We start from the raw sequence: 26,640 nt of genomic DNA, 5'->3' as shown, positions 1-26,640 counted from the left end.
CATGTCAGTGGTATGGAGCATTTGAGGAGAGGCTGGAAGGGAACAAAGAACAAGTCACATAGATATAGGGGAAGAGCCCATCCCAGGCAGATGGAATAGCAAAGGCAAGAGACCCCCTGGCACATGTGGGGAACAGCAAGAAGGCCAGAGAGGCAGAGAACGAATAAGAGGAGTGATTCTCCAGGAAGTTTTCCTAAGAAAAGTATGGTCAAACTTATCTTCATCTTAACACTAATTTTCTTTAAGTCTAACAGAAACTATTGAACTTTTGATCTCTGCTGAAGTTTTTCATTTGTATAATGGGGATGATACTAATACCTCATAGAGCTGTTGTGACTCACTAAATATAAAGAATAATTAAGATAGTATCTAGCACAGAGCAAACCATGGAAGGCTATTTTTTTAAAATAAAAATATTGTGTTTACTTAGAAGCATTCAGAATGTCAACAAAATAGCTGCAACTTTTTTTTTTTTGCAATTACAGAGTGGTATTTATTTATTTTTGTGTTTTTTTTTATTTAAATTCCTTATTGTTGAAAGTATTACATATGTCTTCTTTAATTAACAGAACAATTATTTTGTATAAGCTGTATCAGAGACAACTAAAGACAAATAAACTACCCTCCCCATATATAACTAATTGCACTGTGCACCAACAAGAACCTACTTTAAATCTCCATGTCAATTTACCACCCCTACACTGTACCAGGCAAGGTTAGTGGCTACTGAAAATTCCATCAGGACAGGGCTATCTAAAGACACATAGGATAGCGTGTTAACTATACAAAAAAGACACTGTACAGTTTAAAAACAAATCTTACACAGCCTTAAATTTCAATTTTTTTTTTCTTTAAAAGGAGTGAGTTGTGTACAGGGAGATTAAATGCTTTATAAACAAGAAAAAAAGACGTCCATAAAACCAACAACTTCTTCTCCTCCTTCTCTTTCTCCTTCTCCTTCTCCTTCTCCTCCTTCTCCTTCTCCTTCCCCTCCTTCTCCTCCTCCTTTTGTTCTTCTTTCTCCTCTCCTCCTCCATCTCTTACTCCGCCCCCTCTTCCTCATCCTTCTCCTTTTCCTCCTCTTCATCTTCCTCGTCTTCCTCCTGTTCCTTCTTTTTCTTGCTTTTTTTCAGCTTTGATGACTCCTTTTTTTTGCAGCAGTATTCTTTCTATATTTCTCCTTTAGCTCAGCAGCCTTCCTTTCTCAGGCTGCTTGTCATCTGCAGCAGTGTGAGTCCACATTTCTACCAGCTTCTTTGCAATATCACCAATGGATAGGCCTGGATGCTCTCCTTTGATTTTGGGGGATACTCAAAACAAAACAAGAAAAAGGCCAAAGGAGGCCTCTTGGGTGCATTGGGATCCTTTAATTTCTTTTTGTTTCCCCTTTAGGAGGGATATGTTTTCATTTTTCTTTCATAACGGGCTTTGTTTGCCTTTGCCACGTGTTCATATTTCCCTTTCTCCTTAGCACATGGTCTTCCACCTCTCTGAGCACTTCTTAGAAAACTCAAAGAAGTTGATTGCAGCATCTGGATGCTACTTCTTGTGCTCCTCCCAGAAAGTTTGCACAAAGAAAGCATAGGATGACATTTTGCCTCTCGGCTTCTTTTTTTTTTTTTTTTTTTTTTAAATATATTTTATTGATATTTCACAGAGAGGAAGGGAGAGGGATAGAGAGCTAGAAACATCGATGAGAGAGAAACATCGATCAGCTGCCTCCTGCACACCTCCCACTGAGGATGTGCCCGCAACCAAGGTACATGCCCTTGACCGGAATCGAACCCGGGACCTTTCAGTCCGCAGGCCGACGCTCTATCCACTGAGCCAAACCGGTTTCGGCTGCCTCTCGGCTTCTTAAGGATCTCCTTTGGCCACATTTAATTACTTTTCCTCAGTAAGCACACAGTAGTTGCCCAGTGCCCGTCCAGCTCGCACTTGCCCCAGCACTGTCACTATAGAGCTCAATGCACTGCAATGGCTGTCCATGGAAGGCTAGTTATTATTGCTGTCATCATTATCATTATCATCTCTTCATTCACAACAATATCAATAATTCAAATTTTAAGCCAATAGTATCATTTTGCACCAACCATTGGGAGAGTTTACCTACACGTGTTAAAACACTAAGTAGGATCATGGTACATAGTGACTCAAGCACAGAGATTGATGTTATCAAATGTCTTACAGAGAGCTTAAGATAACAAAAACAACAAAACAAAAACAGCTGGGGTTTGAAATTTAATATGTTAATCCAAACATGAAATTAGTATGATATCATATCCATACACTCAATTGAGTTTTTCTTCTTCTTTTTTTCAGCCTTCATTTCCTCTCTCCTCATGACAACACCAAAGTATTGGATGTTTGCAATGTCTTTCACATTTATTTTCAGTATGTGGTCTGAATTGATTTCTTGTTTCTCAATTACTAGCATCATGGAATCAAGATTAATAACCTGCTTGGTGAGTTTTGTCCAGTTTGGAATCTGGTGTCTTTGTACTCAGTGTGGCCTGTCGGGCTCTCTGTGATTCTTTTTAAATGCTCCAGCAGCAAGGGTTAAAGGCCGCTACAGTGATGGGGAGCCTACCTGCCTTTGGGCCACCCTTACCTGATTTCATTATTTCAACTCCTCTCCAAGGCATTTAATCATGGTTGAGGAGAGCCTGAGAATGGATTTCAAGTTCACTAGTATAATTCCAGTGCTTAGAACAATGCCTGGCCCATTGGAGGTACTCAGTAAATATTTGAACAATGAGTAAAATTGGTCTGGTGGATGATGTTGCACTCTCCGAAACAGACTATCACTTAAGTGTGGCTGAGAGGAAGAGCACTCATCCACTGAACTCTCCTTTTGGGCTCCAATCTCTACTGTCTGTGTGGAGCACCTGACTGCATTATCAATCCCTTCACCTCAGGTCACAGGGTACTTGGGACAGGCTTTGCCTTAGGCAAGTGGTTTTGAAGCCATTGCATTTGGTTTCACCTGTTCAACAAGTTGAGCAGAGCTTATGGTAAAAACAAAACCAAAACCAACATATCTTGAAGGATTTTTTATTTCTTGGCTTACTGGTCATTTCCTCAACATTTCTCCAGAAAATACTTAGCCCTTCTATACCAGACATATACCTATGCAACATAATACTGTAGACTTCACAATCTAATTAGTATAAATAAATGCTACCAAATAAAATACTTATGAGAACCACAAGTGCCACAAGAATAGGATTGTATGTACCAATGTCAAATGGGATGATTGATATTCAGTGAGGAGAAGAGGAAGGCTTTAGCAAAGGCACTATTAGCTCTATCATGGAAAGATTTTAGTTTGTTTGTGATTCTTTGTCCTTCAAAGCTATGCTCTTGAGCCATTTTAAACAATAAATATTTATATGTAAAAAACAAATTGGTGCATAAGGGCATGTGCTGGGACACGGTTAATAGAATTTAGTGCCCGAATTGCCCTTAATTCTTTCTTTTCTTTACCAAACACATGAGCCACCTGTCTCAAATAACCTATTTTTGATAGTCATTCTTTCTCAGTTAATAATTGTATTTATTTTGCAAAAATGAATTGCCATCTTTCTCTGTTTTCAAATATCATATTCTTCCAGAGTGAAAAAAGAAGAGTGGATGCCCTGGCTGGTGTGGCTCAGTTGATTGAGCATCATCTTGTGCACCCAGTGATTGCGGTTTGATTCTTGGTCAGGGCACATGCTGGGCTTGCAGGCTTGATCCCCAGTAGAGGGGCAGGCAGGAGACAGCTGATGGATAGTTCTATCTCATTGATGTTTCTCTCTCTCCTTCTCCCTTCCTCTCTCTCTCTAAAATCAATAAAAGTATATTTGAAAAAAAAAGAGAATGGAGAATATGGCAGATGTTTAATATATTTTGAAAAAAAGTTAAGGGGAGGTTGAGATTGAGGAACTTTTCCAAATTCCCTTCCCAAAGTTTTACCCATTTACTCAACTAAAACTTATGGAGTGCCTGCTATGTCTCAGCATAGATGACAGGAAGGGTATTCTTGGTAGATTGGGTGTATTATAATATATACTCTAATTATTCAAGAGAAACGCTGTACTTTTTAAATATATGTTGTATGATCCAACTTCTAGATAAATGCTTTAATTTTGGTTGTTGTGTGAATGCCATTACTTAGGGGAGCATTTAATGGTAAGTAGCAAGTAGCACAGTTAGGGGGAAATTCAACTAGTATTTATTGAGCAACTTCTATAAGCCATAATAGTTGGGATAATTTAGTTTCTGAAAATGACAATCAGTGTAAGACAGATTGCCTGGCGCCCAGCAGCAGGTGGGCAGTTTTAAAGTTAAGCACGAAATCTAGTTTTGTTCCATAAGGGTGGGGGAAGAAGGCAGACAAAAGTTGAAGACCAGATTCCTAGAAGGAATTCAAAGTGTCCACCAGGGAAATCTCCACTTAAACAAGGGCAGAAGACCTGCTCCCTGCTGGAGGGTGCAAAAGGTGACTTGTTTCTAAGGTTCGCTTCGCTGGTCCTGCGGCAAACCGCACAGTCTGGCCAACACCTCTGGTGTTGGGGACAGTCTGCGGGCTCCCGTGCTATTGACAGCCGGCCTCCCAGCTTGCCAGAGCCAGAAACCGCCCCACCTGCTTCTGGGCGCCCAGCCCCGCCCCCTCTGCGCGTGGGCCAATGGGCTGGGCTCCAGGGGCGGGGCGAGGCAGGGCGGGAGGAGCGAGGCCAGGGGGCGGGGCGGCGGCGGACAGCGCGGTAGTGGCGGTGGCTGCAGGGGCGGCGGCGGCTTGGCCGAGTGTCCGCGGGTTGTGGGGGGATGGGGTCTGCGAGCTCCAGCCCTCGGCGGCGGCGGCGACGGCCGTGAGTGTCGGGCCGGCGTCCGCGTCCGGGACGCGAGATGGAGCGCTGCGGTAGGTGTGGGTCGGCGGCGCTTGCTTCGGCCGCGGCTGCGGCTCGGGGCTGGGGTCACGCGTGGTGGCCGGCCGCGAGGTGCGGTCCAAGGTCCGGGCGGCCCACGCGGTGGCTCTGAGCGGAAGCGGTGCGGCTGCGGTCTGCGCTGGGAGCCGGGCCGTGGTCCTTGGGGCTCCTAGTCCTTCGGGGAGGGGTTCGACCCGAGCAATGGGTGCGCCAGGAGTGGCCGGAGCGGAGAAGTCGGGAGGGCGCGAGCCGTCGCCTAGCGCACTCTGCGGACCCCGGATGGGTGTCCGGAGTTAAGCGACGTGGCCGCCGGGAGAGACTCGCTGGCGGACTTTCATCCCATTCCAGGTTCCGCCGAGCTTTCTGCAGCCCCTCTCCCTTTTCTGGCCACACGCCTTCCTCCGCCTCCATCGGAATGCGGGCTCCTTTCCCCTTTCCCCCACTGGGTCTTCACATTCGCCTTCCTCACTTGGGATCTTTTTGGAAGTTTGGTGGCGTTTTCCGAAATTTCATTCCGACAAATGCAAAGACTTAGGTAAAATAACAGACATCTCTTGATCCATATTTACCTTTTAAAAAAAATCACTTCTCTTCACCTAGGCCTTGACTGTTTAACATCTGCGGGGTGGGGGGCGCACTAAAGGTGGAAAATCATTCTCATTCCCTTTCTGTCCGAGTGCCCCCCCGCCTCTGGTGCATCCATGTCGCTTTCTCCATACCCTCCCCTTCTACCCCCACTTCTCTCTCTTCTCCCCGTAGCTGTCCCTTCCCCACCCCTCACCACCCCCGCCGCCAGCCTGTATCTACCATTTCCCAGCCTTAGCCCAAGAGCAAGTCCTGTGCTTTGCAAAATAGGAATTGACCCGCGGAGGATTGCAGCTACTACCAGGACAGAGTATCCTGTGCGTTTGTTTCCTTAACCGTCCCAGGACCTCATGATCCAAACCTCGTTCTCTGGACGGCTCTCCTTGGGCCTGAGAGTAGCCAGGGACTCTCCTTGCTTTGAGACCCTCTGACATGTCCAGAGTCTGTCTTGCTTTTTCACTCCTACCTTTCATTAGAGACAAAAGTGACGTTTCTTTATCATCACCCCCTTCCTCTACACATTGAGTTTTTTTGATTTTTGATATCCTGTCTTCTGACTGTGGATCTTTTGGGGGAAGTTAGGTGGTGCTTTGTGAAAGTTCCAAGACTTAAGTGTAACTGAAATAGCCAAGGAGCTATTGGTTCCACATTTACCCTTTTCTTTCCTCCTATTCAGATTTGGTGAGGGGGTTTCCTTTTCACGAAAAATAATCTTAAGTTAGTTATGACAGTGAATATTTAGAATGAATAAAGAAGTCAACAAATACTACGACAGTCTTGGAGATTTAGATCTCTTTCTTCAGAGATTTCTTTAGGCAGTGTGCCAGAAATGCGTACTTAGAAATGCTTCCTGACTGTAGGAACTGTGCAAGTGAGGAATCTTGACGCTTATGTTTCATTAGCTTTTATGGTTCAAATAGCTCTAGTCTTCTAATTCTGAGAAGAGTTTAAGAGTGAACTCGGAGAAAAGTGATAGGCCTGGGTAAAAATGTTTCAGTCCCCACATTGGCAAGAAATAGAACTTTGGCTGAGACGAGGAAAGCACTGTTCAGGAATCTGTGATGGCTGGTCATTCTCACTCTGCCCACCTCTCTAAAATAGAACATCCACCTAAATGATCAGGGCCTTCTGTAAAGGCCCTTTAGCTAGGAATTTGGACTTCTGCAACCATTGCTGTTGGTCCCGGGGTTATGTTGTATGTTGAACAAAACTCATACCCAGGAGGCACCGTGGAAGGATTTGTATTGGTGATTCATTTCAGCATTCACTCAGACAATTTAGTGTGATCCCATTCTATGTTAGGATCCTGTGGAACCTTTCAGTCTCTTGGGTAGAAGTAGACAATCTGAATAAATAGGACCCAAGACATAATATCTTGGGTTACCCAAGAAATGTATGTTGAATGTTCATTGGGAAAGTAGGGGGATGATTTCTTTTCAGTGGAGAGAATGAAAAGGCTTCTTAGAAGAGGTGATGTTTTGTATGAGACTGAAGTTAAGAAAATGACTTTAATAAGCACGGAAGGTAGAAGAGTCCTTCTGGCCAGAATTGTTAGTTATGTCTAATGTATACCAGGATGTCATTGATCAGCTTCCATGATTCTGCTTTGAAGACTATTTTGTTTGCTTTGTTGATACTTTCCTACCTTACCTATAGCATGATGATGACCCACAACACATAAAGACACATTCACATGTAATGAAACAAGGAAGTTTAAAAGGAAGGTTAGGGACTCATTTTGTTATGATGAGGATTTTTCTCTTCTTTGTCTTTATTATTGCTCTATAAGCAAAAGAGCCATTTGATGATACTGCCTCCCTAGATAAGAATTTTTCTTTTTCGTAAAAAATGTTTCAGTATTTGTCACTGTGAAAGTTTTCAAATACCACAATCTTCCTTTCTAAGGTAGAGGATGGAAAATATTTTTTAAAGTATTATGGAAGGAAGTTGAATTTGAGGAACTATTCAAAAGGAATCTCTTACACTTTTACTTATAGTTTATGTAATATTCATTGAGCACCAGCATAACAAATTTTTGCATATGTACTTAGAGTGAGTTTTGACAAATGTATACACCCATGTAATCACCACCAAATCAAGATACAGAACATTTCTATCACTCCAAAAAGTTCCCTCATGCTTATTATGGAGCTCTTTCCCACTCCCACCCCCCATAATCCCTGCCCCCAGGCAACTATTGAGGTTTTCTGTTACTAAAGATTATGTTCCATCTTTTTTAGAATTTCATGTAAATGAAATAATGCAGTATATATTCTTTTGTGTCTGGCTTCTTTTGTTTAGCATAATGTGTTTGAGATTCATCTATGGTTTTTGATATATCGTGGATATTTATTAAGTAGTATTCCATTGTAAGGCCATATCACAATTTGTTTACCCATTTATGTGTTGATGGACATTTGAGTTGTTGCATTTTTTTTCTATCATGAAAAAAGTTGCTATGTACATCCTGCTTTGAAGACTATTTTGTTTGCTTGTTTATAATTTCCTACTGTACCTATAGCATGATGTCAAGTTATTTAGCACCATTTGACTGCCAAAGTTCTATTTCTTGCCAGTGTGAGGACTGAAACATTTTCTACCCAGTGTACAAGTTTTTGGACGAATGTATGTTTTCATTTCAAAAGAGTAGAATTGCTGGGTTGTATGGTAAATGTATGTTTAACTGCATAAGAAACTGCCAGGTTGTTCTCCAAAGTGGTTGTGTACCTTGTGTAGCAGCAATGTGTGAGAATTTTAGTTGCTCTTCATCCTGCCCCAAATTTAGTATTTCAGTTTAGCTAAAATGAAGAATTTTAGTAGACATTTAATAATGGTACCTCACTGAGTTTAAATTTGCATTTCCTAGATACTAATGATGTTGAACACTATTTCATATGCTTATTGCCCAGTTGTGTATCTTCTTTTGCAAAGTGTCTGCTTATATCTTTTACTCATCAACTTATTGGGTTGTTTGTTTTCCTGTTATCTAGTTGTAAGAGTTCTTGATACAATTTGGATACAAGTCCTTTGTCAGATATTTCCCCCCAATTTGTGGCTTGTATTTCATTTCTTAATAGTGTCTTTCTAAGAGAAATTTTAAATTTTGATGAAGTCCAGTTTACTAATGTTTTCTTATGGTTCTTACTTTTTGTGTCTGAGAAATTGTTCCCTAGATTTCCTCCCATGTTTTCTTTTAGAAGAGGTATCCTTCTAAAAGAAAACATGGACCAGATTGTAAATATTTTAGGCTTACATGCTGTAGCAATTCAATTACTCAGCTCTGCTGTTGTAGCTCAAAAATAGTTATTGACAATACATAAGTGATTGGACATGGTTGTGTTCTGTCAAAGCTTTTATTTATAAAAATAGCCAAAGAACATAGTGGGTTGGGTGGAGGAGGCAAAGGGATGGAAAATGGGGGACAACTGTAATGCTATCAACAATAAAAAAAGGGGGGGTGTGCAGCTGCCCCTTCTGACTCCTGAATTTAAAGAATTGGTAGTTTTAAGTTTTATATTTAGGTCTGTGATACAATTTTGGGGTATGCTTGAAGTAAGTTGAGGGTCATTTTTTTCTCATATGTGGTTTAGCACCATTTGACTGCCTTTCTCTGATTGAATTACTTTGGTACCTCTTGAAAATCAATTCACTGTATATATGTGGGTCTATTTCTGGACTCTATTATATTCTGTTGGTCTGTGTTTCTCTTTATACCAATATCACACTGTCTTGATTACTGTAACTCTGTACTAAATCTTGAAATCAGGCAGTGTAAATCCTATGATTTGTGTTTTTTTTTCAGAATTGTTTTGGCTGTTCTTTTGCCGACCACTGCTCTATAATGTAAAAGAATATGGAATATCTTTTACATATTCATGTACATTTTAGACTTGGCCTGTCAATTTCTATACAAATTCAGGAGGGATTTATTTGAGATTGCTTGAAATTATAAATGAATTTGAGGGAAATTAAAGTCTTAACAGTATTGAATCCTCCAATCCATGAACATGGTATACTTACTTGTTGATTTATTCAGTTCTTTACCTTGCACTAGTTTTTTTGTAGTTTTAAATTTAGGATCTTGTACATATTTTATTAAATTTATTTCTAAAAGTATTTTTTGATGTTATTGTAAATAGTATTAGTTTCTAAAATTGTATTGTCCAATTGTTTGTTGTTATATAGAAATAAAGTTGATTGTGGTATATTGGCCTTGTAGTCTGTGACCTTGCTATGTTCATTTGTATGTCATTCAAATATCAGTACAACCCCATCCCCAGTTTTGATAAACTTATTTATAGGTCTCTTAGGATTTTCTAGGTATACAAACATGTCACCTTAGAATAAAGTGTTTTACTTCTTCCCTTTCAATCTGTATGTGTTTTATTTTTTCCCTTGTTTTATTATACTGGCTAAGACCTTCAGTAACATTATTGATCCTGATCTTAAGGGGAAAACATTGTCTTTCATCATTAACTGAGCTGTCGATTTTTGGTAGATGCCTTTTATCAGGTTGAAGGAATTCTTTTCTACTCCTACTTTGCTGACTGCTTCAATCATGAATGGGTGTGGAATTTTGTCAGATGTTTTTTCTGTATGTATTGAGAAGATTCACCCCCCCCCCTTTTTTTTCCCTATTGAATAGTAAAGGAAGCTTGCATTCTGGGGACAAACTCTTTTTGGTCATAATGCAATATCCTTTTTATATATTGTTGGATTTGACTTGCTAATACTATGTCGAGAAATTTGGTATATTTTTCTGATAATGTCTTTGTCTAGTTTCAGAATAAGGGTAATGTTGACCTCAGAAAATGAGTTGAAAAATGTTCCTGTCTTTATTTTTTGAGAGTTTTTGTAGGATTATTTTATCTGATTCAATAGATTTCATCAGTGAGGCCATCTGGGTCTGCAGTTTTCTTTCTGAGACATTTTCAATTTTTTTAATACATATAAGGTTATTCAGATTTTCTATTTCTTGTGTTAGATTTGGTCATTTGTGTCATTTAAGAAATTCTTCCATTTCATCTGAGTTGTTGAATTTATTGGCAAAGTTGTTTATAACATTGTCTTGTTATTCTTTTAATATCTGTAGGGTCTGTACTGATGTCCCTTTTTTCATTAATGATATTAGTAATTTGTTTTCTCTTCTTACTTTTTTATCAGTCTAGCTAAATATGTATGTCTTTAAATGATTTCTTTCAAAGAACCAGCTTTTAGTTATGTCGATTTTTCTCTGTTGTCTGTTTTTTATATCATTGGTTTCTACTCTTATCATTGTTTCCTTTCTTTTACTTCTTTTGTGTTTAAATTGTTCTTTGTTCACTAGCTTATTAAAGTGGAAGCTTAGATCACTAATTTTAGACCCTTCTTTTTAACAAAAAATCTAAAGCTGTATATTTCTCTAACCACTGCTTTCACTGTGTAACTTATACACTTGAAATGTGTTTTCATTTTCATTCAGTTCAAAATATTTTCAGATTTCCCTTGTGGAAACTTGACACATGGATTATTTAAGAATATATTTTATAATTTATAAATATTTAGGGATTTCCCAATTATTTTATTGTTATTTATTCCAAATTTAATTTTGTTTGGGTCAGAACATCTACTGTATGATTTCAATCCTCCTAAATTTATTGAGACTTACTGTATGTATGGTCCCATATATGGTCTTAGTGAATATTTTATGTTTGTTTGAAAAGAATATGTATTTTGCTGTTGCTAGGTAGAATTTTCTGTACATGTCTATCAGATGGCTGATAATATTGTTTGAATCTTCTATATCCTATATATCCTTACAAATTTTCTGCTATCTGTTCTATCAGTTACTGAGAGATGATTGTTGAAATCTTAACTATATTGGATTTATCTGTTTTTTTCTGACACTTCTGTCAGTTTTTGCCTCATATATTTTAGAGCACTATTACACTTTTAGGATTAAGTCTTTATAATGAATTGACTTATATATCATTATGAAATGTTACTCTTTATCTTTGGTAAAACTCCTCTGATATAATAGAACTATTTCTAATTTTTTGATTCATCTTTGCATGGTACATCTTTTTCTGTTGTTTTACTTTCAATCTATTTGTATCTTTGTATTCCAAGCTGTTTCTTATAGTCAGTATGTAGTTGGGTCTTACTTTTTTACACAATTGGACAATTTCTGACTTTTCATAGGTGTGTTTAGTGTATTTATATTTAATGTAAATATTGATATGATTGGGTTTAAATCTGTCATCTTGCTGTTTTTATTTTTTTTAAAAATATATCTTATTGATTTTTTACAGAGAGGAAGGAAGAGGGATAGAGAGTTAGAAACATCGATGAGAGAGAAACATCGATCAGCTGCCTCTTGCACACCCCCTACTGGGGATGTGCCCGCAGCCAAGTTACGTGCCCTTGACCGGAATTGAACCTGGGATCTTTCAGTCCACAGGCTGACGCTCTATCCACTGAGCCAAACCGGTTTTGGCCATCTTGCTGTTTTTAATTTGTCTATCTGTTTTTGTTTCTTTTCTTCTTTTGGATTAATTTTTTTGAAATTCCACTTATGTCTTCTATTGCTTACTGTACCTCTTAAGATTTTATTATATATTTCTACTTATTATAGTACTAGAGGCCCAATTCACAAAATCGTGCAAGGGTCTTGGCCCTGGCCCCCACCCGCCCCCATGGGGCTGGGGCCTCTGCTGCCTCTGCCGTGGCCCCTGCCCGCTGCAGCTTTGTCAGGAAGGAAGGACATTCGGAAGGACGTCCAGTCTAATTAGCATATTACGCTTTTATTATTATAGATACCTTCAAAAATATTATGCTATTTCACATATAATGTAAGAACCTTATTATATACTTTCATTTCCCTCCTCTCTTACTTTGTGGTATTGTCATGCATTTTACTTCAGTATATGTTGTAAGTGCTACAACACATTATTGAAATTTACAAAATGAGACTTGTTTTGAAGCTTCATTGGGGTGAGTCTAGAATGCCATTTTTATTAGGGCTCTTTTAGATGTACTACTAACACATGCCTTTCTGGGATCTCTCCTTGAGTGTTCAACAGGTCTCCCCTCCTGGTGTGGCTGATGAAAGCTCAAGGGGTCTCTCAGCCCTGTGGGAACCATGGGAAATGTCCTGTTACATTTCCCATGGCTAACCATTCTTGTGGAATTTCTCCCTACACATGTGCAGCTTTGTATTCAGCAAGAGAATTAAGGAATTGCCTGTGCAAATTTCTGGAGTCTTCTTCCTTCCTCTCTGTTACTCTGTTCTACAGATTTCAGCTGCCCTAGTCTCCCTGGACTATGATCTCTGTCTCAACAAGAGTACCACACTTTGCATGACTTTCCCCTTCCTGTGCCGTGGTCTACCAGGGGTGGGCAAACTTTTTGACTCGAGGGCCACAATGGGTTCTTAAACTGGACCGGAGGGCCGGAACAAAAGCATGGATGGAGTGTTTGTGTGAACTAATATACATTCAAAGTAAAGGAGCGGAGGGGAGAGCAAGAGAACCCTCTGCTCTTTCGGCTCCGTGGGCCGGATAGAACAGCCGAACGGGCCGGATCCGGCCCGCGGGCCGTAGTTTGCCCACGGCTGGGTGTCTCCAGGTGGAAAGTTGGGGCCATTGTAGTGTTTACCTCATTTATTTGTGATCTCTTCTCTCAAGGATCACAGTTTTGTGCTACCTGTAGGGCAATATCTGAAGACAACATAGTAGAAGGGCAAGTCTGGTCTCATTTATTCTTGCATTTGATATGTATATATGTTTAAGGCTTTTTTTTTAATCTACAGATTTTCTTTCTATATTTTTCTTGCAATTTATTTAATAAATTGTGTTTGCTCTATCAAATGGCTGAGCCTAGGTTTTGCTGAGTGCATCCTGTGCTATAATTTAGTGCATCCTCTGTCTTCAGCATTGCTTAGAGAGTGGTAATTGGATCTAGAGCAGGGTTTCTTAGCCTTGAGACTATTGACCATTTTGGGCTAGGTAATTCTTTGGGAGGGTTTCTTTTCTGTGCAAGTAGGATATTTAGCAGCATCCATGGTGTATAGCCACTAGATGTCAGTAAAACCTCTTCCTGAATTAAGACAACCAAAAATGTCTCCAGGCATTGTAAGTCGTTTTTTTAGGACCATATTCTGTAATGAAAAGTAGGCTACCTAAACTACAAAATGAGCTTCAGGAATATGAAGACACCTACCTAGTAAAAATGACAATACTGTGTTAACACTGCAGAGAACATGTGAAAAAGAAGATTTTAACAATATATAAGTTGAAGCTCCACAGAATGGCTGACTCAAGAGCAACATTATAGAGCAGTGGTCGGCAAATTACGGCTCGCGAGCTGCCACGTGTGGCTCGCGAGCCACAGTTTGCCAACCACTGTTACAGAGCATAGGAATTTCTGTTTGAGAAGGAAATACTAGAGACAATAATAATGTAAAATGGTAAAAAGCTCAAGTAGTTTCTTTTCAGTTATATGTTTCTTCAGCAATTTTTTTCTGCAGCTTGTTGAATAACATTTTAAGATGTCGAATTTCTATAGTATATATACAGATGATTTTATTTTTTAAAAAATACTTTACTGTTTAATTATTAACCAAGAGTTTTGGACTTGCAGAAAGGTATCATTGCAAAACATGCTTTTCATACTTGTAACTTATATGTGTGATATAACATTATCATAAATAAAATGCAAGTGGGGAGATTAATAATTTTTTTCAAATGTTTCCAAATGTCACTATCCTCCTGACTAAGGAAGAAGAATGGAGATGACAGATAATTAACGTATTTTTTAAAAAATTTGAGAGGAAGATTGGGATTGAGAAACCTTACTTAAAATTAACCACCTAGTGTTCATTGAAGACCTACTTTGTGTCACATCCTATGCACAATAGTTGTCTGTTTTGAGATGGTTTAGAGGTAGATCTAGTGGGAAGGGTTTTGAAAGTAACCCAGAGCAGCTCAGAGGGGCAGATTTTCCTCCGTTAAGCTCACTGAGAGTTGCCCTGCCACTACCTTCAGAATCCTTTCCTCTATCCGCATTCGTGTCCTTCAGTTTAGTCATCAGTGGTTTCCCTGGTGAGTGTCCAGGAACATTTGGATGTTAGGTATCTCCAGTATCTCTAGTGCTCTAGATCTTAGTACAGCTAGGTTAAAGGCTTAATGGGTATGTTTTAAAAAATTAAGTCTGTGAAATAATTGTAGAGGCCAGGTAATCAAGGAGCCTGGGTTCTCATATTTATCTTTTTCAGGTAACAACCTAGGGGCCTAATAGGCTTCACTTCTCTAGAATTGTGTGTGAGAAGTGTCCTTCTTCCATTTCTCTGTCATTGGGCAGTCTCTATCTGCATCATTTCACTTTGTCTCTCTTCTTGTTCAGTCTCCATCTTATTTTCTTTTTCTCTGCCTCCACTTGTCTCTGCATCTTTCTTGGTCTTCTTTCCCTCTGTCTTTTTCACCTCTCCACAACTGTTTCTTGCCTTCTCACATCTTTCTTTGTTTCTCTTTCACTAATTTTTCTCTTCCTCCCTCCTGTGTGTTCCTTTCTGTTTCTTGTCACACCACTACCTCCACCCCACATACCTTTTCTCCCCATCAGGACCTTGTTGAAGACATTGTCAGTGACATTGCCAGTTCTACTTTAATAAGGAACACAATCCTCTCTATTAAGAGGTATATTGGATAGGTAACACAAAATAATATATTTAAAAATAAATGTAAGGGGGTGTTTCAGGTTGAGTGACTTTCTCATATTGCTTCCTGAAAATCTAAATTATCATTTAATCAGGGTTGCACTGCTCCCCCACCCCCACTCTCCCTTTGGCCTGGGATCTCCTGATATCACCTCTGAAGAGTTATTTAGTTTCAGTTCAGGGCATTATCAGTTTCCATGGTGAGAGTCCATGGTGCATTTTTCTTTTTAAGTGTAGTTAGAAGAACAGTTGTTTTTGAGGTTTCCTGAGTATCTGTGGTATGTCCTTGGTACTGTTGTGTTTGGGGTTTGCAGAGGTAAATTTGTGTGGGTTGAGTAAAAATGTAGTGTGGAGCTAAAGTAACCAAGGAGCTCAGCATTTTCATATATATCTTTCCCAAGTAGCACTTGCAGGACCAAATTTGCTTTATTTCCCTACCATTGTTTGTCATATAAGAGTTCAAAGATATGAAAGATGTTCCTCATCTCTTTGTCAATGAGTATTTTCTCCCTCTCTCTCTACTTCACTTGTTCGCTCTATCATGCTCACTTCCTTTTTCAAATGTCTCTGTAACTAGGTAGTCTTTCCTTTCTCTTATTTCTCATTCTTATTTTCTTTTTCTGCCTTCACCTGTTTTTGCCTTACTTGGTTTTGCCTCTCCCTGTGCCTGCAGCCCTGTTTTTTTCTGTTTCTCTTCCTTACACTTTTGTCTTTTTCTGCTTTCTCCCACGTGTGATAATTTTTTCTCTCTGCCTCCACTACTATCCAGCCATCCTCCCCATATGCCCTCTGTGTCTCCAGTTCTCTCGGAATGCTCCAGCACTGTGGTAAATGACATTGCTTGTTCCAGTGAGTAGTATGATATGGAAGCTTATGTGCTTTTAGCCCCTGCTGCTTTATTTTATCTTTCAAAGACATTTTTCTTATTTTGAGTGAGTTTGAGAGTACAGTTGAAAAAAGTAATATCGTTCTAAATCAGCGATTTTCAACCATTGTGCTGTGGCATACTAGTGTGCCACAAGAATTTTAAAAACATGCAATACCTATTTTAGTCAGGGGGACTGACCTCTTTTCCCTTTGGTTGTCAAATAAAATAATGACAACAGCCAACACAACAATAGCCATCTGGTGTGAATGAATCAAAATTATACCTATTTTTTTTAATCAGATTGGCAAAAAATACATATTTTTGGTGTGCCACAGAATTTTAGTAATTAGCTTATGTGTGCCATGAGATAAAAAGGTAAAAAATAAAAAAGGTTGAAAATCACTGTTCCAAGTGGAAAGTATTCCCCTACAGAGGGCACAGTGGTTGGCCGGTTTTGAGGAAGTTCATTCTTCTGAAAAGGAGTTGAGCCCCAGGCCTGTGTTACACTTTACTTGTGTGGTCCTGGTTTTTGTTTTTGTTTTCTTAAAGGAGTTGGAGGGGGAGAAACAAGGCGGTCAAAAGAAGTACCTCCTAAAAAATGTAGATTGCTCCCTTTGAGAAACTCCCATTAGCCAGATCTAGCCATCAGGTGACTTGTTTAGAAGGTTCGCTCCTCCTAGCGTGCCACACGGAGCGACGGACACGTGTTGTGATGTTGGGGACAGTCTGCCGGTTTGGGTGCTGCTGACATTCAGCGTCCAGTGCGCGAGAGCTGGGCGCCGAGCCCCGCCTCCCGGAGGTGCTGACCAATGGGCTGGGCCCGAGAGGGCGGGACGAGTCCGGCGGGAGGAGCAAAGCCGGGGGGGGGGGGGCGGGCGGCGGCGGCGGCCAGCGCGGCGGCGGCGGCGGTGGTGGTGGTGGTTGCAGGGCGGCGGTGACTTGGCCGAGGTCCGCGGGTCTTGGGAGATGAGGACGACGAGCTCCAGCCCTCGCCGGCGACGTCGCCGGCGGCCGTGAGTGTTGGGCGGGCGTCCGCATCCGGGATACGGGATGGAGCGCCGCGGTGAGTTTTGGGCGGTGGCTGCCGCTCCGGGCTGGGGTCACTCACGGTGGCCGCCCGCGAGCTGCGGTCGAGGGTCCAGGCGGTCCACGCGGTGGCCCCGAGCGGAGGCCCTGCGGTCTGAGTTGGAGGCTGGGCCGGAGTCCGCGGGGCTCCTGGTTCTTCGGGGAGGGGTCGGGCCGTGAGGAGGGGCGCGCGGCTCCTGGGGCGTTGGAGCCTGAGGGCGCGCGCGGTGGCCCCGAGCGGATGGTGACGATGATCTTAGAAGTAAACTCGGCTGGTCCCACCGTCCGCATCCTGTTCTAAGAGCGCGCTCCACATTTAAGTTCTTTAATTCTCACGGCAGGTCCGAGATTACTTCACTCGTTTTTCACACGGGGAAACAGGTTAAAAACTGCCGGAATATTCAGACTGGCAATTGGCAGAGTGCGGATTTCAGCCCAGGCAGTTTGCTTCAGAATCTGTGCTCTTGACCGTTACAGTCTGGTCTCCGGTCTTGCTTTTTGTGATCTCGTCCTGCTCCCACCTGCCCTGACAGCAGCCCTCACTTCAACTGGGTCTCATTCCTGAGATAGTTTAGGATTTCCGTGGGGCATTGTTTAACTCGTCTGTCTTTTGGGCTGAGGCGCGGGTGTTTCGTTCTGTCTCAGTGATTTTTCCCCATTCCGTTGTGGATGTGTTTGGGGCTTGATGGTATTTTTGGCTTTTGTTTTTTAAAATTTCTTTTTGTTGGATGAGCTCAAGTCTGGGACTTTTCAAGCCGGAGCCCTAGTGCCTAAGGAGCCTCGCGTCTCCATGTTAATCTTTTTTTTTTTTTTAACTGTCTTTCTCAAAAAGAAATTGGGCTCATACTTTTTCGGAGGGCAGGACTGTTCGCTGGTAAAGGAGGGAGCTGAGTGCCCCTTCCCCTTCTCCAGCTATCTCCGTGACGATATCTCGTGTCCCTCACTATCAATGTTCGCCGCCCTTTTTGCTCCCTTTTCCCACTCTGTTTTTAAATCTTGGGGTGGAGAACGTGCTCTTTGGCATTGGGTAGTTTGGGCTGGTCAAGGCAGAGCCCTGCCTGCCAAGAATGCTAGACATTCTGGAGGCGGGGGAGGTTGTGCAGCTTCCTCTTTTTTAAACGTGCTGCGTTCCAGTTGCACAGGAATGAAGTGTATGTGCATTGCATGCCTTTCTTTAAAATTAGTTATTTGCATATTATTGCTAAAACTTTTGACATACCCCTATTCTCTTTTTGTGGAGAGTGCCTTTTAAAAATAGAATTAAAGACCTCTAGATTGAATATTTCTGATTTACTTAGAGTTTTTAAGTTAAATTCTTACCAAATCAGAAATTGTGCTGAAATAGCAGATTTCTGAAATAACTGGCAGTTTTTTTCCCCCTGAGGTAGAAAGAGTAAGATGGGAACTATTAAGTACAGATATTTGGGGCAATTTTATACCTCAGTCAGCCCAGGGCTTAAAATGAAAATACTTCTATAATGATACATGGCAGGGGTTGAGGGGGTATATTGGGCATCTGACATTAACACAGACTACTGAAGTCTTGGAAAAACCACATTCCCAGGGTCCTGGAAGTTAGTGTTCACATTTCTAATGCACATTACTTAGAATTTAGAACATAATAAAGTATTTTGCACAGTAATTTTCTGTTTGCTACAAAGTTCTTTGAGAAGTGGATATAGCACGTTTTTAATGTTGATGGCTCGGAGTTTAAAGCGATGCATTTAAGGAGAGTTTCACAGATATTTTGCTCAACAATCTATTGGCACAGTTCAACTTCACTTAGAAGCGATTTAGTAGGTTTCCATAAGGTCAGTTACGTTTCTGGAATTGTTCCTAGTTCTATATTTCTTGCTCACAGTCTTCAGATATATTGTAGTGAAGGCACATCTTGTTCATTACTTGTGTTAAAAAATAATCTCCCACAACAAAGCACTGCTAACAGTTATTGAGTCTTCAGGATGAGACAGGCACTGTGCTAAGTGTTTTCCATATTATTACCTCATTTAATTAAATTACCACTTGCAATTAGTTACATAATACATTTTATATTATACCAACTAGAGGGTGTTCATTTTGGGACATTGGAAAGTAGTGTGGATGATCTTGGAAAGTGTATATCCACCAAACTTTCTCATTATCATAGTTTAATTTTATGAAAGCTTGAATTAACTTGGTTATTAAAAATTTTTCACCTGTAATTTTTTCAATTTGAAATATGAAAAGTAGTAAAGTATGTATAACAAAATTAGTATATTACTCACCATAATGCTGACTAGAGGTAGCGTATAACCTTTTTTAGTTCTTTCCTCATGGTTGTTTTTTGTTTATAGATTTTCTTACTCTTGACTAAAAATGTTTAAGCAGTTTTAAAACACTTTACAACTTTGGGTTACTAATATGGCACTTGTTTAAAGTAAATTTTTGTTGTTGAGATAAATGAATTGTTTTATTTAGAACTTTTGATATGTCTTTAATTTTTATAACCACCCTTTTACCAATGACAACAACCAGTTCTCTAATTTATTAAACTAAAAGCTGTCAAAATTAATCAGAATGACTTCATTAAATAAGCTGTAAAAGTGATGTTAGGTTAATAGTCTTAATTAGTGATGTGTAAAAGAACTGCCAAAATAAGGCGGCACTTGACTGTTTTGGGTTTCTTGTTATTGGGAAGACTTAATAAAAGTGCTTTAAAAATTGTCCTACATTCATTTTAGAAATTATCTACACACTTAAGGGTCAATGTTAGATAGGTTTGAAACTAGTTTAAGTGTAGGAATTACATTCTCAAGTAATTTGAGATTAAAAAGATTATTCAATAAAGGAACTATAAAAGAAGTATTAGGACACTTTAATAATCAGAGGTAGAGAAACAATCATAGAACTCCAACTTTGATTTCAGTTTTATATAATCTTGCCTTTATTAAATTTCATATGCTTGGAGTTTTTTTTGTTTGTTTTGTTTTTGGGTTTGTTTTTTTAAGGTACTGCTTTAGAGACAAGTTTTAAAAAACCATTGATATTTTCCAATTAAAACACTGCAACAATCTGGAGTTAACCATTTTTGCTTCTATAAAAGTTATTTAAAACTTTATAAATTTATAAGCTCATTTTCATTCTGCAAATAGTTATATTTCATCCCTCATATGCCACATACTGTGCTGTGAATAGATAACAAATGGTTAGCAAACAGATGTGGTCTTGATTTCCTTGAGATTATCATCTAGATAGGAAAGTTCATGAAAAGTATAAGATACTATAAAGTATCTCTAATAGGAGATTCTGCTCTAGTTTGGTGGTGGTGGTGGTGATTATAGGGGCAGGGGTGGTCCAGGAAGGTTTCTTTGAGGAAGTGATCTTTGAGCTGAGATTAGAATGAGTAAACAAAGGAAAAGGAATAGTTCGGCAAATGGAACTGTATAGAGATTGGATACTGAGTCAAACAGTCAGTGTTTTTTAAAGTTGTAGGGTCATGGACCCATTATGAGTGTGAAACCAATTTGGTGGGTTGCAACCAGCATTTTAAAAAATGAATGGAGTAGAATAGAGATCATCTGATCTGGCTCCTATCGCCTGGCTCCTTAGTCAGATCTGTTTTCTGTATTCTTACACATAACACCACATAAAAACATAATATGCTTAATGTGTGTACTGGCCCGTAATATAAAATTATTTTTTACTGTGGGTCACAGTAAATAAACACTGTTGGAAGGATGAGAAGCAAGTGTGTGTGGCAGGAGTGTTGAGAGTGTTGACTAGGAATCTTGACTCTAGAGGACATTGCAGAGGTATTTAGGACCCATACATATCTCATGCTGAGCCTTGTAGTGCACGATAGCTCCTTACTCATCCTTTGGAAGAGTTTTGAGCAGAGACATGACATGATGAGATTCATGTTTTGAAAAGTGTACTCAACACTTTGGAGTGGGAAAAGAATGATGTGGACAGATCCTTAGGAAATTAGTGACAGTAGCTCAGACAAAAAATGATAGTAATTCATCTAGAGTGGTAGTAGAGATAGAAGTGGATAACTTAAAAATAGATTAGGAAGAAAAATATAGAGTTAGATGAGGTATAGGAAGGAGTAAATGATACAATAATATATCTTACACGTGACCTGGAAATGAATATTACATAAAACTTGTGTAAATTTTACAGAAGTCCCTAGTAGTTCTTCCGTTTTGAAAGTATCCAAATATTCAAGCCAAAATATTTTTAAAATGTTTTAATGATGATGTTTGAGATAATTTAATTCCACAAGTCATTTCCTTTTTGATTCCAAGAGATACAAACAAAATTAGGACTTTTTCTTCTGGAAAGGTAAGATGAAAACATGAATCAGAAACAAAGAGTTTTATTGAGTTCCAATTATGTGCTAGGATTAGATGTTTTATCATATGAGGTCTTTTTAAAAATATATATTTTTTATTGATTTTTAGAGGGAGAGATAAAGGGGAAACATCAAGTGGCTGCCTCCTGCGTGTCCCTTACCTGGGATAGAGCATGCAACGCGGGCATGTGGGCATGTGTCCTGACCAGGAATTGAACCAGCAACTCCTGGGTGCATGGGACGATGCCCAACCAACTGAGCACACCGACCAGGACGTCATATGAAGTCTTTTAATTTTGTGTTTCCTTTTAGTCCTAAAACACACAGCCTGTAAGCAAATTGTACAGGTAACACATTTAGAAAGGCTATTAATCATCTCTTTACTTTGGGAATAACATTCTGACAATACCTACCTCATTAGATTATAAGAATTAAAAGACAATGGTATAGAAACGTCCATCCAACACAGAGGGATTTTGAAAACAGGTTTTTATTTTTTCAAAACTCATATTTCATCTTTATTTTTGAAGGTGATGTCATGGAGGGAGATATGTCCTTCCACTAAATGACACTTCAGGATAACTTTTTAAAATTACAAAAATTCTATACCAGGCATTAAGAGCATGGATTTAGATGACAAGGCAGTTCTGGGTTTAAGTAAAAGTTCATCATTTATCAGCTAAGAGCCCAGATAAATTATTTAACCTCCAAACCTCAGGTTCTTTAACATTACACTAATAAAAGAGAAAGATGCAAATTGACCATACCTTCGTGACGCCCACCAGCCAATCAGGAGTGCATATGCAAATTAACCCAACAAAGATGGTGGGTTAATTTGCATACATAGGCGTTCAGCAGCTGGGGGCGGGACGCAGGCGTTCCGCACTGCCCCAGCCGCTCCGGGCCTCTGGGCAGTGTGGGAAGGCGGAAAGGCAGCTCCAGGCCGGAGCAAAGGCGGTGCTGGCAGCCAGGGGAAGGGAGGCCCATTCTTGCACGAATCTTCGTGCATCAGGCCTCTAGTGTGAAATGAAGATAGTAGTTTGCATATCATAAAGTTGTCAAGATTACTGGCACTTAATAAATAGAAGTTGCTAATATTAGTAGTTGTAGAGTGCAGTGTTTGTGGTGGTTGGTTTTAATGTAATACTGAGGTGGGCTTTGGGCTACTTGTGAAAACCTAGTAGAATGTTCCCCCTGGTTGATGTGGTATTTGTGTTTCTCTTTTTTTTCTCACCCCTTTAAGGATTTCAGTTTTTCTGACTGATATATGAAAGGATGATTGCTCACAAACAGAAAAAGACAAAGAAAAAACATGTTTTGTCATCAGGCCAGCTCTCTACTGATGTTACAACTTCTGAAATGGGGCTCAAGTCTGTAAGTTCCAACTCCATTTTTGATCCGGATTACATCAAGGAGTTGGTGAATGATATCAGGAAGTTCTCCCATATGCTATTGTATTTGAAAGAAGCTATTCTTTCAGGTTTGTCAACTATTTTCTCTTAGCATACTTACTGGATAGTTTGTAAAATTTTAAATGCCAGCCTAGTTACAGATAAGTGTGTACACAGTGGTAGAAATAGGGTATTCTTCTATAATTATTATAGCCCCCCTCCTCAAATATTTGATGTTTACAGTGTAAACTATTTTATAATCAGATACATTATAGGAATTTTGGTAATTGTAAAGGAATAAGAATACAAAAAACAAAAATAGGTCTTGGGTTCTTAACAGTTGGGCCCACTTGACATAAGAAATTTTAGATCATTGGAATTTTAACCTTCTTAATAGTAACAGTATATTGAGTGGTCTTTAATAAGCAGACTTATGTTTATCATTTACATTGTTGATACTTCTGCCTAGGTTTGGTTTTCTATATTGTTCCTAATATCTAATCTAAAAATCACTGCATTTGAGTGAAACTTTTTTCTCAAACTTAATTCTGTTTTGCTGTTCTTCAGTTTGCTTCTTCAATTAAGGGAGAATCAAGAATTTATTCTCTGTCTAGTTACCAGTATATATGAATAATAGAGCACCAGACTTGATTCTTCAAAGATAAGGAGCTATACACATCTTAGTACCTAAGTCTTTCAACTTTTAGTGCCTCTTTAATATATAAATTTGATGGCAATGATAATAAAGATACAGCTTCTGTTCTCCTGTGATAAGTAGCACCTAATTTCTATGTTTGAAAATGGTTTGTCCGGATGTGGAAAATGAAGATACCTAGTGTTACTTATAAGAGACCTCCAGGTGTTTCACAGACATTAGTAAGATTCCAATAAATATTTTCTGTGTATATAAGTTAAATATTTATTTTCTGATAAACAGAAACTAAAGCCATACCTTGTTTTAAATATTGACTTAAGAGTGTATTCTAGCCTAACTAATTTTTCAGGTTGAAATGCCCAAAATAACCACTTGAAATTTTAGTATTTGAATTTTCTTTAAAACAACAATTACGTAAGTCATTCTTTTAAGACTATATATGTGTGTATGTGTATATTTGTATATATTTTTATTACTTTTAATTTGTTAATAGATAGTTGAGAGATTAGGAAGAAAGATAATTAAAAGCTGATCTTAAGTGAAAAAAGAAAAAAAATGGTAATACATATAAAATAGCCAAAGGAGACTACCCCTTGAGATAAAAGTATGTGTATGAAAATATATTTTTCATGGAAATTTAATATTAAAAAGCTGTAAGGTTACTATCCTTCCAATAAGAAAATCAGTACTTCAGAATTTAAATACTCAATTATATTATTGATAATAAAAAAGCTTGCCATTTATGGCTGGTAAACTACTTGAAAAATGTAAAATAACTCTTTTGGATAACCAACTCTCATTAGTAAGCAATGGTCAGAGAATTTTCATTATTTACCTTTGGATTGATTTTAATGCTTGGTTCTTCAATCAGAGTTAAAAGGATATATGTATGCCATCTCAGAATAAATCTTGGATTTGACAAGAATTTGTGTTTTTCTGCCTTCGGATCATTATCAAAATCTGGAAATATACTATTTAGTTTATTTGAGTTGATAGAACCTTTTTTGTCTGTTTTCCTTAAACAAGGGAGTATCTATACTAATAAAAGCATAACATGCTAATTAGACCAGACATCTTTTGGATGTCCTTCCGGACAAAGCCACAGTGGCGGTGGCCGAGGCAGAGGTGGTTAGGGGCAATCAGGCCAGCAGGGGAGAGCAGTTAGGGGCGATCAGGCTGGCAGGCAGAGGCGGTTAGGGGTGGTCAGGCAGGCAGGCAGAGGCAGTTAGGAGCCAGAGGTCCCAAATTGTGAGAGGGATGTCCGACTGGCAGTCGGACATCCCCCAAGGTGTCCCGGATTGGAGAGGGTGCAGGCCAGACTAAGGGACCCCTCCTACCCCCATGCATAAATTTCATGCACCGGGCCTCTAGTGTATAACATATAAATTAACCTCATTATAAATGAAAAGAAGAACTACATAATATGCTTGCTTTTAATATTGGTCATGGTTTTCAGCCTGTTAGAGTACAATTATTTCTTGTAATTTATCAAATAAAATTATTATAAGAAATATAATCTTCAGGAAAGCAGGTAAAACATTTAAAATTCTATAACTCTTTAAGGTGATATTATTACATATGTCTCTATACATAGAATAGACATAGTCCATTCTTTTGTATTCTGAGTATTGAGAAATATCCCTAGACTTCTATTCTTTAGTACCATTATAGTTGTAAATTATGGCCAGACAGCAAAGAGCTGTTTCACTGTTTTTCTTTGGTAGTGAGGGAGCCTTGTCAGTGGCCTTGCCAATATTTTGTCTTTGCCTCCATAACACGTTAAGTGCCCAGCCTGTTTTGTCTTCCGGACGGAAAGTATAGTGTCAGTCACCAGTGACTGACTGTGCGCTTAATGTGTTAAGAGAAAGGATGGCAAATTTTTGTCATTGTTTATGATCTTTTAATTCATATCAGTGGGCTGTTAAACAGCTAAAAAGTTAGCTTTTAAGAGCATAGAATGTAGGTATATAGTTAAATCACCTTTTGGTGTGAATTGAATGCCATATTCTTTATATACTTTACTTGTCATGAAGCAATGATGTCCAAACCACTTGACTATTGCTTCAGGTGTTCAATCATATTGTTGAGGCTAGACTTTACCTTTTACAGAGTACTTTTACATACAAGCAGTATTGAATCACACAGTCCCCACAAAGACAGGTACTTTTAGCCCCATTTCACAGATGAATTGTATGTATAACATACGTTATGTGATTTCATCAACCCCTTAATGCTGGTAAATAGTGGTTTCGTTTGGAATCCAGAGGTCACGAATGCAGAATTATGTTTCTTTCCATTCTGTCTAACCTGCTGCACATGGCAGGTACTCTGTAGAAACACTGTTCAGTTTTCATATTTCATTAGCCAATTGTTTTCACTGGGGATTATCTAGGTCTGCACTATCCAATATGGTAGCCTCTAGACATGTGACTACTTAACTTTAATTAAGTAAATTCAATTAAAATAAAGAATTCAGCTTCTCAGTTGCCGTGGCCACATTCAAGTGCTTTTTAGCCACAGCATTTTGGACAGTGAAGTTATAAAAATTTCCGTCATTGCAGAAATTTTTATTGAACAGTGCTGGTATAGACATTTAGTCTTCATCAGTCTTGAAAAATTGAGATGAATTCTTGTTCTATAAATATTTTTGATTTCTATAGCATTAAAAGGAAACCTAGAAAATTGTTATGGGAGCAAATTTGAGAAAAATTTACCTAGAAATAGGTACTCTTGCGGTCTGTTTGGATTCTTCTTCCTTAAGTTGCCTTTAGAGGGTATAGTTTTCATGCCCTCCTCTGATTTGAACAAGCAGATCAATTTCCAGCCAGGTTATACAACTTGGTTGAATAAGTAGTAAGGGATATGACAGAAAGAGTTCTGGAAAGAAAACGCATGATTTAGGTTCTAGGCCTAGGTTTTTTACTGATTAGTTTTGGAATATGGCTTAAGTCATTTAATAATTTTTTAAGAATAAAGTGCTTATAACAGATGCTATCAGTTTTATAATTCTGTGATTCAAAATTTGATTGGAGTTGGAGATTCTACATTGTTTTGAATATTGACAGTTCATGGCTGAAGAAGACAGCTAAGTATTTGTTTTCAAAGTACATAATGCATTTTAGGGGGCATCCACATCCTA

General features: G+C 39.0%; 1 protein-coding gene and 1 pseudogene across 10 annotated transcripts in view; one reads left to right on the top strand and one right to left on the bottom strand.

The window, feature by feature from the left end:
* Nucleotides 1-1,040: 1,040 nt before the first annotated feature.
* On the bottom strand, nucleotides 1,041-2,140 carry LOC308241117 (high mobility group protein B1-like; annotated as a pseudogene). Its single transcript has 2 exons — nucleotides 2,114-2,140; nucleotides 1,041-1,608 (listed from the first exon to the last, which is right to left on the bottom strand). The product of its transcript is annotated as a high mobility group protein B1-like (transcript).
* Nucleotides 2,141-4,709: 2,569 nt separating this feature from the next.
* ARHGAP29 (Rho GTPase activating protein 29) overlaps nucleotides 4,710-26,640 on the top strand; it is an 80,621-nt gene continuing 58,690 nt past the window's right edge. Inside the window, exons 1-2 of one of the 9 annotated variants that reach the window (XM_080656815.1) lie at nucleotides 4,710-4,903; nucleotides 22,699-22,935. In XM_080656815.1, coding sequence (XP_080512941.1) covers nucleotides 22,731-22,935 — 205 coding nt within the window. In that variant the 5' untranslated portion in view covers nucleotides 4,710-4,903; nucleotides 22,699-22,730. Of the gene's footprint in view, nucleotides 4,904-16,916; nucleotides 17,121-22,698; nucleotides 22,936-26,640 lie in introns of those variants that run through there. The other 8 variants (XM_080656816.1, XM_080656820.1, XM_080656817.1 and 5 more) reach the window with 8 other exon arrangements.

This window comes from Plecotus auritus, assembly GCF_963455305.1.
Source record: "Plecotus auritus genome assembly, chromosome: 2".
NCBI lineage: Eukaryota > Metazoa > Chordata > Mammalia > Chiroptera > Vespertilionidae > Plecotus > Plecotus auritus.
Note: the sequence above shows the minus strand (reverse complement) of the source record. Positions and strands in the feature narration are given on the sequence as shown.